The sequence below is a fragment of the Triticum aestivum genome, chromosome 7D, assembly GCF_018294505.1.
Source record: "Triticum aestivum cultivar Chinese Spring chromosome 7D, IWGSC CS RefSeq v2.1, whole genome shotgun sequence".
Taxonomy (NCBI): Eukaryota; Viridiplantae; Streptophyta; class Magnoliopsida; order Poales; family Poaceae; genus Triticum; species Triticum aestivum.
Window position 1 is genome coordinate 609,369,704 of NC_057814.1, and position 18,785 is coordinate 609,388,488.

The window sequence follows — 18,785 nt, forward strand, 5'->3', positions numbered from 1 at the left end:
ACTAGACTGTGGGTGATAAGCATATTCATATGACTACTAATAGCAAGTCTTCTCACATGTCCTCAGGAACAAACGTAACTACTCACAAAGCATACATGTTCATAATCAGAGGGGTATTAATATGCATATAGGATCTGAACATATGATCTTCCACCAAATAAACCAACTAGCATCAACTATAAGGAGTAATCAACACTACTAGCAACTTACAGGTACCAATCCCAGACTTAGAGACAAGAATTGGATACAAGAGATGAACTAGGGTTTGAGAGGAGATGGTGCTGGTGAAGATGTTGATGGAGATTGCCCTCTCCCGATGAGAAGAGTGTTGGTGATGACGATGGCGATGATTTCCCCCTCCCGGAGGGAAGTGTCCCCGGCAGAACAGCTCTGCCGGAGCCCTAGATTGGTTCCGCCTCGTGGCGGCGGAGTCTGGTCCCGAAAGCTTGCTTATGATTTTTCTTCGGACGAAAGACTTCATATAGCAGAAGATGGGCACAAGAGGGCCAACAGGGGGCCCACGAGGCAGGGGGCGCGCCCAGGGGGGTAGGGCACGCCCCCACCCTCGTGGCCAGGTGGAGGCCCCCCTGACGTATTTCTTCCGCTCAATATTTTTTGTTATTTCCAAAAATAACTTTCGTGGAGTTTCAGAACTTTTGGAGTTGTGCAGAATAGGTCTCTAATATTTGCTCCTTTTCCAACCCAGAATTCCAGCTGCCGGCATTCTCCCTCCTTATGTAAACCTTGTAAAATAAGAGAGAATAGGCATAAGTATTGTGACATAATGTGTAATAACAGCCCATAATGCAATAAATATCGATATAAAAGCATGATGCAAAATGGACGTATCAACGGCCTCCGGTTCATTCAACATTTTCTTGACAGCCTCTGTAACTTCAGCCTCTGTTAGCTGAATATTAATATGTCGTTGAGGATCGGTCAAACTCCCTGTGTATTCACACATCAAACCGGGGCGCCGGCTTAAGGGCAAAATGCTCCAGCTTATCCAACAACGAGCAAAGTCAACACCTGTTAAACCGTTTGCCATGAAGGCTCTAAGCTTTGACAGTTGTGGGGCATAGTTGGCCCATTCCTTTGCAGTTAACCTCTGAGGAAAGGGATGTGTATTGCTAAGACGGTGAGGGCGGTAACCCGGCAAAGGGTTTTCATCAGTGGGAGATGTGTCCTTGCAATAAAACCAAGTCTGGTTCCACTCCTTGGGGTGACTGTGAAGCTTGGCGTGAGGGAAGCTGACTTCCTTCCTTTTCTGAACCGCCATTCCGCCAAGTTCAGTATTGGGTCCATCTTTGAATTCTGTGCGACGGTTTAAGTGGAAGAAATCCCTAAACAATTCAACTGTGGGTTCCTCTTGAAGATAAGCCTCACAAAAGACTTGGAAATGGCAGATGTTGGACACCGAGTTTGGACCGATGTCCTGAGGGTGAAGCTGGAAACTGGCAAGCACATCTCGGAAGAATTTTGAACCAGGAGGGCTAAAGCCTCGACCCAGATGGTCAACAAAAATGACTACCTCTCCGTCCTCGGGTTTAGGAGGATTTTCCGGACCAGGGGCCCTCCAGTGGATGACCTCCTTCTTGGCTAAAGCGCCAGTTGCGACACATCTGTTTAACTGATCTTCAGTGACCCGGGAAGGAACCCAGTTGCATTCATAGACTTGTTTGGCCATCTCAAGGGAAACCGAAACATAGTTATTGCCGGTTTAAGATTTATACGGAATAGGTATAAGGCGATACAAGTTAAGCAGAGGTATACGCATATTGTTAAACCGGAGTCTGATATTGCTAAGCTGGAATCTTACGATGGAGAAGGTGCAAAGATAAATGAATCGGCGGTTTACGAGGGGACTAATGGTACCTACCGGATTATCACTTTTTCAAAGCTAAACCGCCTATATTGGTATGAAAGGTACAGATCTAAAGTACTTAAGTGAAGGAAAAACAGGTTTCGCAGATTGAGATGATAAATTTCAGATCTGCGGTATGACAGAAAACTAGAAAATATTCAGACCTAATTTCAAGTGCTTAAACAGATCATCAAGTTCAGATGAGTTTGTATATAAGGGAGATGCTCCAATAAGGAAAAAGGTGATTATGGCTACGGCCGCACAAGACGTATCAGATTCAAACTAGCTATTTGTGTTATTAAGAACAGGGAAGAACGGCGCCGGAGTTTCAGTAAACTCTGATGAACACTGAACCCTAATGGTGGATCTAGAGTGAGGAGAAGAGGAACTCACCGATGCTGAGGAAGCAGCGGAGGATCGCCGCGTTTTCTCTGGTGTGGTGAGGTTGATGCAGCGACCGTTGTTGAGGCAGATGCAAAGATCGACGGCGGCGGCAGAGCTCGAAGGTTGGTCGGCACGAGGAAGAAGACGATGCGAAGAGGCACGGGGGGGAAGTGAAAAGGACCCCTCGGCCTTATTTATAAGGTGAATGGATAAGTGGCAGGCGCGAGAATCGAGGAGCCCGAAAAATGGGATATGTGACAGCTCTGTTGCCTCGATTGTCGGAGGCTCATTAATGAAGGTGGGTTATGTGCAGTTTTTAATAACAGATAACGTCATGGCGATTTATCATGGTCCTGGAAAGTGACGTCACAGAGGTTTACAAGACTTATGTGAAGGTGCCGAAGAAGAAATTTTCTCAAAGTATTGGAGATTGACATGAACCAGTTCAAATCAATCTGGGACCTAATGTTGGGGATATTACTACTGGGCGTAAACCGGCCAGGAGAGGCCGGATTATCCCAATAATGAGTTATTATATTTGAAGCCCGTGAAGATAAAGATGATGACGCTTTATGAAGGCCCAGGGCCCAAAAGGCGGATTAAGGCCTGTAGTCATAAACCGACCTGGATATGTATGCTTGTATTGTAAGGCAGAGATAGTAGAGACCGGGCCGGACACGTTTATGAGCCGGCCTCAGAACCCTGTAAACCGACGGGCGTCAACCCATGTATATAAGGGGACGACCCGGCGGCGGTTCAAGGAGAACAGACGATAACTCGAGACTCAGGCAAAGCGTATTCGCTCCCTGGTCATCGAAACCCAAGCAATCCCACAACAACTGGATCGTAGGCTTTTACCTTCACCGCAAGGATCCGAACCAGTATAAACTCTCTGCATCCCTTGTCCACTTTAACCCCTTTAAGCTAACCCGTCGCGATGGCTCCACGACTAAGTCCTTTCTCTAGGACATCTACCGTGACAAACCACGACATGCACCCCGCTGTAATCCCTACTTGAACATGGTGCTTTATGCCACATATTATGATCCAATGATGTGTTGCCATCCTATGATGTTTTGAGTAGATATCCTTTGTCTTTGGGTTGATTGATGATCTAGATTGGTATGAGTTGTATGTTTTATTTTGGTGCTGTCCTATGGTGCCCTCCGTGTCGTGCAAGCGTGAGGGATTCCCGCTGTAGGGTGTTGCAATATGTCCATGGTTTACTTATTATCTGTGTTGCTTGAGTGATAGAAGCATAAACACGGATAAGTGGGTCATGGCATATGGGATAAAGGGGACTTGATGCTTTAATGCTATGGTTGGGTTTTACCTTAATGATCTTTAGTAGTTGCGGATGCTTGCTAGAGTTCCAATCATAAGTGCATATGATCCAAGCCGAGAAAGTATGCTAGCTTATGCCTCTCCCTCATATGAAATTGCAATAGTGATTACCGATCTTGTTAACAATTGCCTAGGAATATTCCGCACACAGATCCATCATTATTCCACACTCGCTATTTATAATATTTAGCAATATATTCTAACTTTATGATAACAGCACCTACTTTTATATTTTAGCTCTCCGATTTCATGCAAAGTTATCCTCTTCATACCCACAACGTAGTTTTATTTCTCGTTTCAAGTTGGAAGCAAATGTTCGGTGTATGTAGAGTCATATCAGTGGCAGATAGGACTTGAGAGAATATTGATCTTACCTTTAGCTCCTTGTGGGTTCGACACTCCATACTTATCACTTCCACCTTTGGAAATTGCTACGATGATTCCCTGCACTTGGGGATTATCACGCCATTTCGGGCCGGCGAGGGTGGGGCGGGGGCGCTGAGATTCTTGGCCGGCTGGAGAAGGGGGAAGGGAAAAGGAAGGTGGAACAAAATCTGGGGGCTGGTTGCAGCGCGCTGGCGAGCAAGCCAACCACGGTGGTGCCTCTCTCTCCGTTGCGGCGAATCGGGGAGAAGGGGGTGGGGGCGACGGCGGGAGTGGATCTGAATCAGGGAGAGGAGAGCGGGGAGAGAGGAATGGATCTGAATCGGGGAGTTAGGGTTTGGGTTGCGGTTGGGTGAGAGGTTGAGGGGGTGAGGGTTTGGGTAGTTGGGCTATCGTTGGATCCAGAAGCATCCGACGGTGCTACATGCATGATCCGCGTGATATGCCCATAGACCAATCAGAACGTAGCAAACAATATAATGACCTTATGACCATATAAATTGGTCGTAATTGATTAAAGACAAATCATTTTTCATTTTAGAGTGCCCAAAATGACCTTTTTTGTGAAGGGCCTACCAAATATTTGTTGCACAATTGGACCAAATCAATTTTGTAAAATACTAGGCCATATTTAATGCACAATTAACCAAATTGTTGGGTCTCAGAAGTTTGGATCCACCTCTGGTGAAAACGACAAATTTCCGCCGATTCAGTAGGAAGCGGGTCAAATTTGGACTGCAGGCGCCTCATAGTTTGCTCTTTATTTTTTCTAAAAATCATTTCTAGGTACATCAGTATCTATTTAATCAGAGAAACAACAAAAGTTTTCCAAGATTCAACCACTAGCTAGGAACGGTCATGCCCGTAGTTTTGACTGCATTTTGAAACGGGCGTGAAAAATTCAAAAAAAATCAAAAAATTGGAAAACCTTCGCATTGTGACATAATATGTGACAAAGTGTCCAGGGAAAATAATAAACTTGTAATACAACAATTATTTTAAAAAAGTGCTCTCAGGAATGAGCTATCATGTGTGAAGATTCATGGCTTTCAAGCCAAATGATCAATCTTATGGTCACATTCATGGCATAGTTTGTTCAAATGATCTCATATTGTGAATAAGGGTGCATCTTGGAATGGCAAACGGTGTTGACTAACGAAGTTTTCATTTTCTTTGCACGAAAAAATCATTTTTCATTTTTTGAGTGCCCAAAATGAGCTTTTTTGTGAAGGACCTACTAAATATTTGTTGCACAATTGGACCAAATCAATTTTGTAAAATACTAGGCCATATTTAATGCACAATTAACCAAAATTTTGGGTCTCAAAAGTTTTGATCCACCTCTGGTGAAAAGACAAATTTTCGTCGATTCAGTAGGAAGCGGGTCAAATTTAAACTGCAGCCGCCTCATAGTTTGCTCTTTATTTTTTCTAAAAATCATTTATAGGTACATAAGTATCTATTTAATCAGAGAAACAATAATTTTTTCCAAGATTCAACCACTAGCTAGGAAGGCTCATGGCCGCAGTTTTGACCGCATTTTGAAACGGGCGTGAAAATTTCAAAAACAATCAAAAAATTGGAAAACCTTCGCATTGTGACATTATATGTGAAAAAGTGTCCAGGGAAAATAATAAACTTTTAATACAACAATTCATTTAAAAAAGTGCTCTCAGAAATGAGCTATCATGTGTGATGATTCATGGCTTTCAAGCCAAATGATCAATCTTATGGTCACATTCATGGCATAGTTTGTTCAAATGATCTCATATTGTGCACAAGGGTGCATCTTGAAATGGCAAACAATGTTGCCTAAGGAAGTTTTCATTTTCTTTGCACGAAAAAATCATTTTTCATTTTTGAGTGCCCAAAATGAGCTTTTTTGTGAAGGACCTACCAAATATTTGTTGCACAATTGGACCAAATCAATTCTGTAAAATACTAAGCCATATTTAATGAACAATTAACCAAATTGTTGGGTCTCAAAAGTTTTGATCCACCTCTGGTGAAAAAGACAAATTTCCGCCGATTTAGGAGGAAGCGGGTCAAATTTGAACAGCAGCCGCCTCATAGTTTGCTCTTTATTTTTTCTAAAAATCATTTCTAGGTACATAAGTATCTATTTAATCAGAGAAACAACAAAAGTTTTCCAAGATTCAACCACTAGCTAGGAACGGTCAATGCCTGCAGTTTTGACCGCATTTTGAAACGGGCATGAAAAATTCAAAAAGAATAAAAAATTGGAAAACCTTCGCATTGTGACATTATATGTGACAAAGTGTCCACGGAAAATAATAAACTTGTAATACAATAAATTCTTTAAAAAAATGCTCTCAGAAATGAGCTATCATGTGTGAAGATTCATGGCTTTCAAGCCAAATGATCAATTTTATGGCCACATTCATGGCATAGTTTGTTCAAATGATCTCATATTATGCATAAGGGTGCATCTTGGAATGGCAAACAATGTTGCCTAAGGAAGTTTTCATTTTCTTTCCACGAAAAAATCATTTTTCATTTTTTGAGTGCCCAAAATGAGCTTTTCTTGTGAAGGACCTACCAAATATTTGTTGCACAATTGGACCAAATAAATTTTGTAAAATACTAGGCCATATTTAATGCACAATTAACCAAATTTTTGGGTCTCAAAATTTTTGATCCACCTCTGGTGAAAAAGACAAATTTCCGCCGATTCATTAGGAAGCGGGTCAAATTTGAACTGCATCCGCCTCATAGTTTGCTCTTTATTTTTTTCTAAAAATCATTTCTACGTACATATATAAGTATCTATTTCATCAGAGAAACAACAAAAGTTTTTCCAAGATTCAACCACTAGCTAGGAACAGTCATGCCCGCAGTTTTGACCGCATTTTGAAACGAGCGTCAAAAATTCAAAAAAAATCAGAAAATTGGAAAACCTTCGCATTGCGACATTATATGTGACAAAGTGTCCAGGGAAAATAATAAACTTGTAATACAACAATTATTTTAAAAAAGTGCTCTCAGAAATGAGCTATCATGTGTGATGATTCATGGCTTTCAAGCCAAATGATCAATCTTATGGTCACATTCATGGCATAGTTTGTTCAAATGATCTCATATTGTGCACAAGGGTGCATCTTGGAATGGCAAACAATGTTGCCTAAGGAAGTTTTCATTTTCTTTGCATGAGAAAAATCATTTTTCATTTTTTTGAGTGCCCAAAATGAGCTTTTTTGTGAAGGGCCTACCAAATATTTGTTGCACAATTGGACCAAATCAATTTTCTAAAATACTAGGCCATATTTAATGCACAATTAACCAAATTGTTGGGTCTCAGATGTTTTGATCCACCTCTGGTGAAAAAGACAAATTTCCGCCGATTCAGTAGGAAGCGGGTCAAATTTGAACTGCAGCCGCCTCATAGTTTGCTCTTTATTTTTTTCTAAAAATCATTTATAGGTTCATAAGTATCTATTTAATCAGAGAAACAACAAAAGTTTTCAAGATTCAACCACTAGCTAGGAAAGGTCATGCCCGCAGTTTTGACCGCATTTTGAAACGGGCGTGAAAAATTCAAAAAAAATCAAAAAATTGGAAAACCTTCGCATTGTGACATTATATGTGAAAAAGTGTTTAGGAAAAATAATAAAATTGTAATACAACAATTCTTTTGAAAAAGTGCTCCCAGAAATGAGCTACCATGTGTGAAGATTCATGACTTTCAAGCCAAATGATCAATCTTATGGCCACATTCATGGCATAGTTTGTTCAAATGATCTCATATTGTGCACAAGGGTGCATCTTGGAATGGCAAACAATGTTAGCTAAGGAAGTTTTCATTTTTTGAGTGCCCAAAATGAGCTTTTTGTGAAGGACCTACTAAATATTTGTTGCACAATTGGACCAAATCAATTTTGTAAAATGTTAGGCCATATTTAATGCACAATTAACCAAAATTTTGGGTCTCAAAAGTTTTGATCCACCTCTGGTGAAAAGACAAATTTCCGTCGATTCAGTAGGAAGCGGGTCAAATTTAAACTGCAGCCGCCTCATAGTTTGCTCTTTATTTTTCCCAAAAATAATTTCTAGGTACATAAGTATCTATTTAATCAGAGAAACACCAAAAGTTTTCCAAGATTCAACCACTAGCTAGGAACGGACATGCCCGCCGTTTTGACCGCATTTTGAAACGGGCATGAAAAATTCAAAAAATTGTAAAACCTTCGCATTGTGTCATTATATGTGGCGAAGTTATCAGGAAAAATAATAAACTTGTAATATGGAAATTATTTTAAAAAAGTGTTCTCACAAACAAGCTATCATGTGTGGAGATCAATAGCTTTCAAGCCAAATGGTCAATCTAATGGCCACATTCATGGCATAGTTTGTTCAAATAATCTCACATTGTGCACAAGGGTGCATATTGGAATGGCAAACAATGTTGCCTAAGGAAGTTTTCATTTTCTTTGGACGAAAAAATCATTTTCCATTTTTCGAGTGCCCAAAATGAGCTTTTTTGTGAAGAACCTACCAAATAATTGTTGAAAAATTGTATCAAGTCAATTTTGTAAAATACTAGGCCATATTTAATGCACAATTGACCAAATCGTTGGGTCTCAAAAGTTTTGATCCACCTCTCGTGAAAAAGAAAAATTTCTGCCATTGTTGCAAAATTGGACCAAATCAAATTTTTTGTTGAACCTACCATTGTTGCAAAATTGGCCCAAATCAAATTTATAAAATACTAGGCCATATTTAAAGCACAATTGACCAAATGGTTGCGTGTAAAAAGTTTTTGATCCACCTCTCGTGAAAAAGACAAATTTTCGCATATTCATCTTTCCATTTTTTGAGTCCCAAAATGAGTTTTTTTGTGAAGAACCTACAAATATTTGTTGTAAAAAAAATTCTCCAATTTTCAAGAATATTAGACCACATTTTATGACCAAATTTGTGTACACTAGAAACATTTTTTATAGATATTAAACAGTTCTTAGTTTTATCATTAACATTTTTAATAAATATTTTAATGTCTAATATTTTGAACACATGTCTACATTTTTAACACACATTGTACATATTGTTTATATATGTTTAACTTTTTTTCAAATACATGATTGACATATTTTCATATATTCCTAACAAAAAAGATCTTTTCATACATACGTTATGATTAACAATTTTGTATACATATAAAACATTGTTGATATTGGTTAGAAAAATTTAAATACATGATTAACATTTTTAGAAAATCTTGTTTTGTTATCTGCTTTCCCATATATCTACAAATATATATATACCTATATAGGACGGCTGTTTGGGGCACCTAGGTGCCCGAGCACCTTGCCTAGATGTCACTCGATTGCATCGTGATTGTGTTCAGATGATGGGTGTGTGGGTTATTGGGTTTGATCCGTTAACACATGAGATTATATTTTAATTTATATCTTTATCAATAAAAACTTTCCATACTTGTTTGCATGGCTCGGATGTGTATTAATTGTGTCAATGGATTACCTTCCATAGATGTTTGCATGGCGTGCCTTACATGAAAATAGCCAAATCTGTTTATTTAATGTCCGTCATCAATTATCCATTAGTGAGATCAAGTAATTAAAAAGCTTACATAATATTGCGGTGTAAAATATAGTAACAACTTCAAGCACTGGGTATGTAGTGGTTTTTTTTGTATGTAGGGATTTTTAACTGAGTATATCCTCATTAGATTTTTGTGTACGTATATATATCCCAATACTCTACAGCTACATACCCCGGCGTAAAATATATGAATACATACCTCAATAATACATAGTTATTATACCTAATATGTTTTACATTTCCCTACATCTACATACCCAGGCGTGAAATATATGAATATATACCCAAATAATATGTAGGTATTATACCTTATTGTTGTTTGAAGTACATAGTCAAAAAATAAAATAGGTATGCGAAATTGAAATATATGCGTACATACCCCAATATTTTTCTACAACTATATACCTATTCTCTACAATTACATACCCCAATAATACATAGGTATTACACCTAATTCTTTTTGCATATTTCGCTACATACCCCCCTGTGAAATATATGAGTACATACTTTAATAATATGTGGTATTATACCCAATTATTTTTTGAAGCACATAGTCATAATTAAGTGGGTATGATACCCAACTGTTTTATGTATATATGTCCACGTAAATGTGTGGGCGGCATACATTTTTTTGTATATACTAGCAAATACATGATCTATCTTCTATGTGGAAAGGTATGAGAGAAAAAATAAAAGGAAATGCTTCATGTTGTTTCATAGATGGAATGTCTTGCATGCAAATAGATTAGGAAAGGAAATAAAAGTTGTACTAACGGGTTGGACCCGATCAAGGTGCCCAGGCACCTAGGTGTCCCATATAATATACCACTACTTGCGTTTTGCATGTTGTATGTAGTATCTGTCAAAATCGAGAGTATGTTCGTGTAGTATGTAGTATATGATAATGTTTATATAGTACATATACTACTTTTTAGGTAGTATGTGCCATATTTTGAGTACACTCTTTTTTACGTACAAATATGTACGTATTTCGCGAATATAACAAAACAATGGGCTCATATGATTTTTTTCATGAAACTTGCTTTGAAATATCTTAAATATATTATATGAACATATTTAGAATGATAAAGTAATATATATACTACTACAATATAGTATATGAGACATGTGGGGTAACTACCACCGGGTGGTACGATAGATTTCTCTCTCTCTCTCTCTATATATATATATATATATACTGATGATTATTTTTGCATACACATGAATTTTTTTATACATATCTAATATTATTTATGATTATAATTTTTTATATGCATGAAACTTTTCAAATACACACATTTAGTTTTTTAAACACATGATTACATTTTTTTAAATACGTATTAATATTAACATTTTTTTGAATTACATGTTTAGTTTCTAATTGCTAAACCATATAGCAAGATTCACGAAGAAGTTCATTATTTTCCTATTCTAATGAAAAACTTGTTATTTTCCCATTTTCGTTGGGCCAAATATATGTTTTTTTAGTAATATGAGGGCATCCCACATTTCTTCCTGGATGGATCGAGGCGTACATGGCACACAGATTATTATTTTTAAAAGGAGGTGGCCTCATTCCACCAAGGCCCAAGCCCACCTTGAGCGACACCTTAAGTACCAATGCATCCACGTTCACAACCTTATACCATTTATATTGGTCGTAATTATGTAGAAAGAAGTTCGTTGACCACTCTTGTCTGCTTTATGACCATTTAGTGTAAGGCAATTTCAGGGCATGAGCCCTTCCAAGCGAAATGGCCGTGGATTTACGACCAATTCAGCCGGGGTCACTGAAAGAAGGTACAAGTTGACATATTTCTTGTAGCGATTATTCATCTAAACATGGCTAGTGAAAAGGCTAATAGATCGGGACATCATATATGTATATAATTATGCAGCAAAGAACTCAAATAAAACCAAATAGAAATTCATATATAATCCGATCATAAAGTGACAATTCATCACACCGCAACAAACCATATTGGGAAGCACACCAAATTTATCACAATCATGTAGGGCTCATGTGACCTTTGTATCGGCAGCGGCGACGCTATGCGCCCTTCTCTGTCCTGAGGGCGTTGTCGTGGGTCTTAGGTGTATTAGGGTGTAGTGTGGCGGTGCTCTCGGATCTTCCTTTGTTTTGCTTTGTTTCGGTAGCGTAGCCGCCTACGGTGTATGTGATCCGTGTATCCTGAGATCGGCTTTGTAAGAGGTTACCTCATCACCTTGTATCGTTCGCCCATGTACTTAGTCCGATTGTTGCTTCATATATAAAACGGGACGAAGACCTGTTTTGTGGACTCATGGGTTAGGGAGTGTGATAAATTTTTTTCCCGTTGTACGACACGGGCTCTTTTCCTAGTTAGTTTTTAAATGCACAACAAATAGTTTATTAATATACGATGAGCACTTTCAAATACGTGGTCAACACATATTTCAAATATGTGATGAACATGTTTTTTTCCATCTGTCATATCTCTTTTCAATTTTTTTCCTAACTGAATTTAACACTTTCTAAAATCTTTGAAGCAAAACATTCCCAAAAAGATTTTTTTGGCTCCCATCGCAAAAAAAAATATCGCTCAACCATTTACATGGGCCTTGTCCATAGGCGTGGGTTAGGAAGTCTCAGCTCGATCCAGAGCTATTAAAAAAAAGGTTCGATCCACGGAATCCCCAATCGCTCCAGTTCTGTTCACCTTCCTACGGCGTCGCTCCCTCCGTCAAAATCATCAGCGAAGAACGGCGACGAAGATGGCGGCGGCCTCGACGCCGCTTGGCGTCGCTGCTCTCGTACTGGGCTTCGGACTCAGGGCCTCCGCGCTGGCCATTGGGCGTGGCGGCCCTCGATCTCGGCCGCCACCTCGCTAGGGGCGGCGGGGCAGCGACCTGGTCCGGACTCCGGAGCTGACGAGTGAGACGTGCAGGAGGTAGTACAACTACAAGGCTTAGCCGCCGAGCCAGAGCCAGAGCCAGAGTCTCCCGATCTGGCCGCTGTGAGTAAATGGTCTCTTTTTAATAACTGATGAAATCACTGCATGTAAGGATCTCTGTCCTAAGCTGAATTCTGTAGGCTTGATAGATTCACCGAGCCGAACTGATCTCAGCGACTGCCTGAGTTATTTTACAGATATTATTATTATTATTACTCCATCTGATCCATGTTAAGTATCCCTGATTTAGTACAACTTTATGAATCAGAGGGAGTATTATGTTTCATTCCAAGTATTTTCTTCTGTGACCCTGGCCCCTGGGTGTGGCACAATAAACCTGTTGGCTTCGGCCTTTATGTTCTTATATTTACTGGGTGCATGATTCAGTACTGCTGGACGATGAAGCCGTGCGAGTCTTTTTGCACAACTGTTGATCCGCTCTCATGGCTAGCTATCTAAAAATACTCATTGATCGTTCAGATGCACTTACAGAATAAGTTCACAAATGAGTACAGATAAACTCGTTCATAAGAAATAATATTGCCTGCATATTAGTACAGTAGGCATTACAAAATAGGTTCAATTCAACGATAAATGCAATAAATTTGATGACAAGCTGAGTATTATATAAAAATATTTAAATGGGAAATACTAATCCTGGTCACCCTTGAATTGTTGCAAGACATTTTCTATCAAATCTGCCTTGAGTTGTCGATGCATTGGTCGCTCATGAATAGCTGCGTTACGTCAGTGGCAAGTTTATGAATTGGGCCTTGGGGTGTGGGAGTACCTTTGACAATAGGTTTGGGGATATTGAGATTGTAGTGGTATGCTTGCATGGTCTGGATGTGGATTTGAGGAGTTTGGCCTCATGTAATTTGAGAGATTTCTGTCTCGTGGATCCATGAACTGCTATTCCAAATGTTCAAAACTTATGGTTTTTTAGTTGTGTTCAAACTCTCTTTTGTAGGCAGCTGAATGGAGAGGAGCCTGAAGGAGGCAACGGTATTTTGCTACAGAGGAAGCAAGCTGCGATGGCAACCGTTATTTTCAGCCAACAGACACGGGTGAACAGTGTAAAGTGATTCCGTGATTTATTATTTTCTTATATTTAGTTTGCTGTGGACCATTTGTGTATTTGTCAAATTGCTCTGCTTCCATTTGAAGAAAAAGTAAATTCCATTTTCGATGATGTATTTGAAATTTTGATAGTTTGAGCAATATTTTGAACTGAATATTGTGTATTGAACTACACTTGAGAAGTTGAGAGCCAAACTGACCAGATGGGTCAATTTTTAGACCTGTCAAAATGTGGTTCAATTTGGGATATCCAGATTAAAATGGCATTGTACTTCTCATAATGTAGCTGTTCTTCGAGATTTGGCTAATCTTATGAGCGATCACAGCTGCTTGCTAACGGCTTGTAAGTGTCTATTTCTGTGATTTGAATTCTTGTACATTTTATCATCGTTTCAGGTTATGCAGAGGATCATTTTTGTTCCAATCCAGGGATACATCAGGTATAGTTCTCATTTCCTTTGTTGAGTTCCTGTTACTGTATGTGAAATTGCTTCCAAATATTAATGGAGTACTCAATACCCTGTTAGAAAACATGTACCTATATACTTTGAAAAGCATCATATATTCCCATAAGAAATTAGGGGAAAAAATGTGGCTTGGGTCACCTGAGAGATATCGAATAAAGCACAAGATTTGCATGCATGCTGTATCTGCTTTTTTTGGATACATATTATTTCATATATGTCTATAGTACAAGACTGCACTTCTGTTTGGTGTTGCCTTGCATATAGGCTAGACTTTTCCAATCAAAGAGACTGAAGTACCAAGAAATTTACGGAAGATCCAATTGCTGACTGTACAACCAAAGCATGCCACTTACATTCAGCCGTGCTTCTAAATCTGAAAAGAAGCCACCACCAAAATGCATGCTGATGGAAAGGCAGCAGCAAATCCAAACAGCACACCATGCAGAATGATTATTCACAAGAAAACAATGTAATGGAAACAAGCAAGCCCGATCATGCACGCTCATGACGGCATGAAGCACAACAAACACAACACAGGATAACTGCTCCCCTTGAAAAGGGGTGTGCGGGGAACGGACAGCAAAGCTCTATGGTTCAAGCGCATGATGGCGCTGTGCCTCCCAAGGTGCAATGGCTGGCCTGGTTATGCCGGTATGCGTGCACAGCGCCCAGAGCACGGTGATGAACTCACCCCCTTGTGCCAGCGCTTCCTTGTGTGCCTTCACGTGCAGCTCTCCACCAGATGGAGCCACATACACCATGAGCTCCGTCCAAAGGTCAGCCAGTAGCTCCCACACATCCTCCTGCTTCTGTGCCATCTCCAGAAGCAAATCCCCCAACTTTGCTCCCCTCTGCACCATCGTTGTCTCCTCCTGCTCTTTTGAGATCTCAACCAGCTTGTCATACCTGGTGCCTGGCAAAGACAGGTGGTACCTCCAACACCCTCCCAGCGCATTCTTCAACTGCTCTTGCATCTCCTTGTACACGTGGGTCGTCCCGTCCTTATTGTCTGGAAGCAGCTCCGGATATGAGGCCACCAAGTAAGTGCAGTACCCGGATAGCGTGACTGCCACCTGGCGATGAGCTCCCATCGAGGTCTTATTCTGCAGCGGGCATTTCCTGCCCAAAAGGCTGGTAGCAATGTGCCAGATGAGGATAACCTCGGCGACGCTCTTGCTCTCGCATGCCAATGAGAGCTGCGATCTATACTGGCTTTGTCTGTGCTTCTCCGACTGCAGCGTGGACCAGCCGTTGCTGAGAGGCGCAGCATGGGCGTGGCCATCATTGATTTGAGCCACAAGGTATTTCATGATGGACTTCTTCACTTCCATGGGCACTGCCTTCTTAGGCAGCATCATGGGTGATAGGCCGCCGAACCCAATCATGGAGAATTGGTTAAAGCAAAGGTTGCGATGGCTTATCTTACTCCGTACCCATAGGATACGACGGATGAGGCCGCTTAAGATGCGGCTGTCACGCCAGCGGCTCTTGGTGGTATACTCACAGACAAGTGACACCATGAGCCAGTTGGAGAGGATGAAGACGAGGAACTCCCATACTTCCTCGTAGAGGAAGGTGAGCAAGAGCAGCATAGTGATGGCCAGATCGACGGTTGTGAAGAGCGCCTCCGGTGACTGGATAATTCTTCCTAGGAGGCATCCGACTATTTTCATCATGCCGATCGATATGAGGTAGTTGTCGGTGATGATGCTATGGTACGCATAGCGCACGTCCCCATTGCCGCAGAGGATGAACGTCAGGAGGCAGAAGGCCCATACTACGATGGGAAACAGGATGTAGTTTGCAAGGAAGAAGAAGGGGTTGGAGAGCACAACGGGCACAACAGAGTGGTAGTATTCGCAGAGGAATTGGATCTCCTCGTCGAACACTTCGAACACTGCAACTGCGACCACCATGCCTTTCAGTTCCTCCTTACGCTCCTCGTCGAACCTTTGGGTTGACAATACAACCTCGGTGCCTTGCAGCAGCTCTTCGCGAAGGCCTCTAAAGATGAGACTGTGGCAATTGGAGGTTTCCTCTTGGGTGATGGGGAGGTCCTCGAACCTCCGGCGCAGCAGCTTATAGAGGGCGAACGAGAGGCATAGCCTTTTAAGACTTGGGTCTTCTTGGAGGACTCCGTCCTTGTCCTTCTCTGCGAGCCTCCAAATATCACCAACGGTGAGGATGGTGGAGTCGGTGTTAGTGTCCGTGTCAACAGTACTGGGCTTCTTCAGCTCAAGACGGTAGCCCTCCGGGCCAGGCTTCATCTCCAACTCCTCTTCTCCCATCACGGCGTACTTGCACTTCTTCAACAACTCTGCTCCTTCATCCTGGGCATTGCCGTTGCCGGCTTGCTGATCTTTCTCTTGTAGCATCTGGGCCATGTACGAGCTGAGCAGCTCAGCGTTCTTGCCATAGGCGAAAGAACGCTTGAGCAGCTCATTGATGGAGACCCTCTGCAGCAACTTGGCAGCAGCGAGGACCCATAAGGTGCCATAGATTGCTTTCTTGCCGGTGCTGCTGAGGTTGTAGAAAACGAGGTAGCCCAGCCAAGCAATGCGGGAAGCGCGATCAATGGTGCCGGAGTGCCATTGCACGCCCGCGTTGACCAAGATGGCCTCCACTTTCTTTCGGAGGAGCTCCACGAGAAGCATCCACATGAGGATTGTCCGAGCCCGTAGCGACAGCTCGGTACCGAGCTGGCTGTAGCTGGAGCTATTGGGACTTATAGCAGCCAAAGCAGAACCTTCGTTCTTGGCCTCGGAGAAGAGGTAGGACATGACCGGCAGGAAGAGGGACAATGAGGTGGAGAGGAACAGACGAACGCTGGGGTTGAGGATGGCGCTCAGGACGGACAAGCGGCTGAAGAGATTGAGCGTAAAGAAGAGGGTGGCAAGGATGAACATGACAGCCGAGGTGAACACCATGGTGACCTCATTTCTTTGGTCTGTGTAAGAGGAGGTGAGGTTGTATACAAATGGGTGTAGCTTTGCATCACAGGGTGAGCTACTGGCGAGGAAGATCATCTTTGGATAACTGCGTGGTGTGCATGGGTTCTAGCCATAGCTAGTTGGATACATATATATAGGGACGTCTATTAATGAAGACAGAATCGTTGTATGAGAACGCCACAATAAATTTCATAGATATTGAAATGGTTAGTATATATCTGCTACATGGCATGATCATTTCATCAACTAGATAACATGTACTCCCTACTTCCAAATATATGGGGCTTAACATGTTTTTCAAGGCTGCCTTTGACCATTGATAAATAAAATCGTTTCAACAGAAACTCCTTTCACATACGAATTTACTATATACTTTTTGTAACATGCCTTTCATATATTATTGCTCTAACCGATGGTCAAAGGTAACCTTGAGAAACGTATTAGGCCCTATGTATTTGGATGGAGGGAGTACCTGTACTACATAAAACTAGAGATTTTCAGGATATGCAAACACATACTCCCTCTCTTTGGGTTTAGACGGCCTATCTTGATTTGTTTTTTGTTTTCCAGTTTATTAGTTCCATGTTTACTTCTCTTCATCACCTGTTTTTCTTACAGGAAGCTCGAAGGAAATCACTAGAAGTACTAGTGAAGATTGGATGTTTAAAGCAAAGCTACAAACTTGATCGAGAATCTATAAGCCAGCTGGCCTCAGTGTCTCCTGTCTCCTGGGAAGTCAAGCTCAGATTAGATTGTCTAGTAGTTTTTTTTGTTGATATGGTTACCTATAGAGCATGATAGGTAATGAGCACATAATCTCTTAGGCCACCGAAGCCTACACCCACTAATCTTTGGGGTCGAAGAGGGTGCTTATGCCAATAATCTGGCAGGAGCATTTTTATATCTGAAGAAAAGGCACGAACCATTGTCCTTTTTTTCGTTTTGAAAGCTTACCTTATCAGAAGGGCCCAGTGGCTGGATGATCGGTACAAGCTTTATACTGAACTTGGTAATTAAGCAAGGTATGATTCTTTCTTTTGGTACAGCTTGTTGAAACTTGCGATCCAATGAAGGAAAATATTCTTAGTTCATCTCTTTTGGAACTCTCCTTGCAGATGATACAGAATTCTGTCCTTGCAGCTTTGGACTTTATTTTAGTTTTCTTGCTGCAAATCCAAAGAAACTATTCTTAGCTCCTCTCTTCTGGAACACTCATTGCAGATGATGCAGAATTCTGTCCTTCGGCTTTGGACTTTATTCTATTTTTTTATCAAAAGAAACCACTCTTAGTTCCTCTCCTTTGGAACTCCCATTGCAGATGATGCAGAATTCTGTCCTTTCAGCTTTGGTCTTTATTTTATTTATTTTTGCTGCAAATCAAAAGAAACTATTCTTAACTCCTCTCTTTTGAAACTCTCATCGCAGATGATGCAGAATTCTGCCCTTTCGGCTTTGGACTTTTCTTTTTGCTGCAAATCGAAAGAAACTATTCTTAGTTCCTCTCCTTTGGAACTCTCATTGCAGATGATGCAGAATTCTGTCCTCTCAGCTTTGTCCTTTATTTTATTTTTTTGCTGCAAATCAAAAGAAATCCTCTCTTTTGAAACTCTCATCGCAGATGATGCAGAATTCTGCCCTTTCGGCTTTGGACTTTTTTTTTTGCTGCAAATCGAAAGAAACTGTTCTTAGTTCCTCTCCTTTGGAACTCTCATTGCAGATGATGCAGAATTCTGTCCATTCAGCTTTGTCCTTTATTTTATATTTTTGCTGCAAATCAAAAGAAATCCTCTCTTTTGGA

The 18,785-nt window shown here is 40.9% G+C and overlaps 1 protein-coding gene and 1 long non-coding RNA gene across 2 annotated transcripts; one reads left to right on the forward strand and one right to left on the reverse strand.

Moving 5' to 3' along the window:
- The first annotated feature begins 12,228 nt into the window (after window positions 1-12,228).
- On the forward strand, window positions 12,229-18,391 carry LOC123171578 (uncharacterized). Its single transcript, XR_006485301.1, has 3 exons — window positions 12,229-13,565; window positions 13,966-14,009; window positions 17,606-18,391. It is a non-coding gene; the product is annotated as an uncharacterized lncRNA (long non-coding RNA).
- LOC123171576 (uncharacterized) lies at window positions 14,417-17,247 on the reverse strand. Its single transcript, XM_044589030.1, has one exon. The coding sequence runs from the start codon at window positions 17,060-17,062 to the stop codon at window positions 14,624-14,626; it is 2,439 nt and encodes an 812-aa protein (XP_044444965.1). The 5' UTR covers window positions 17,063-17,247; the 3' UTR covers window positions 14,417-14,623.
- Window positions 18,392-18,785: the final 394 nt, after the last annotated feature.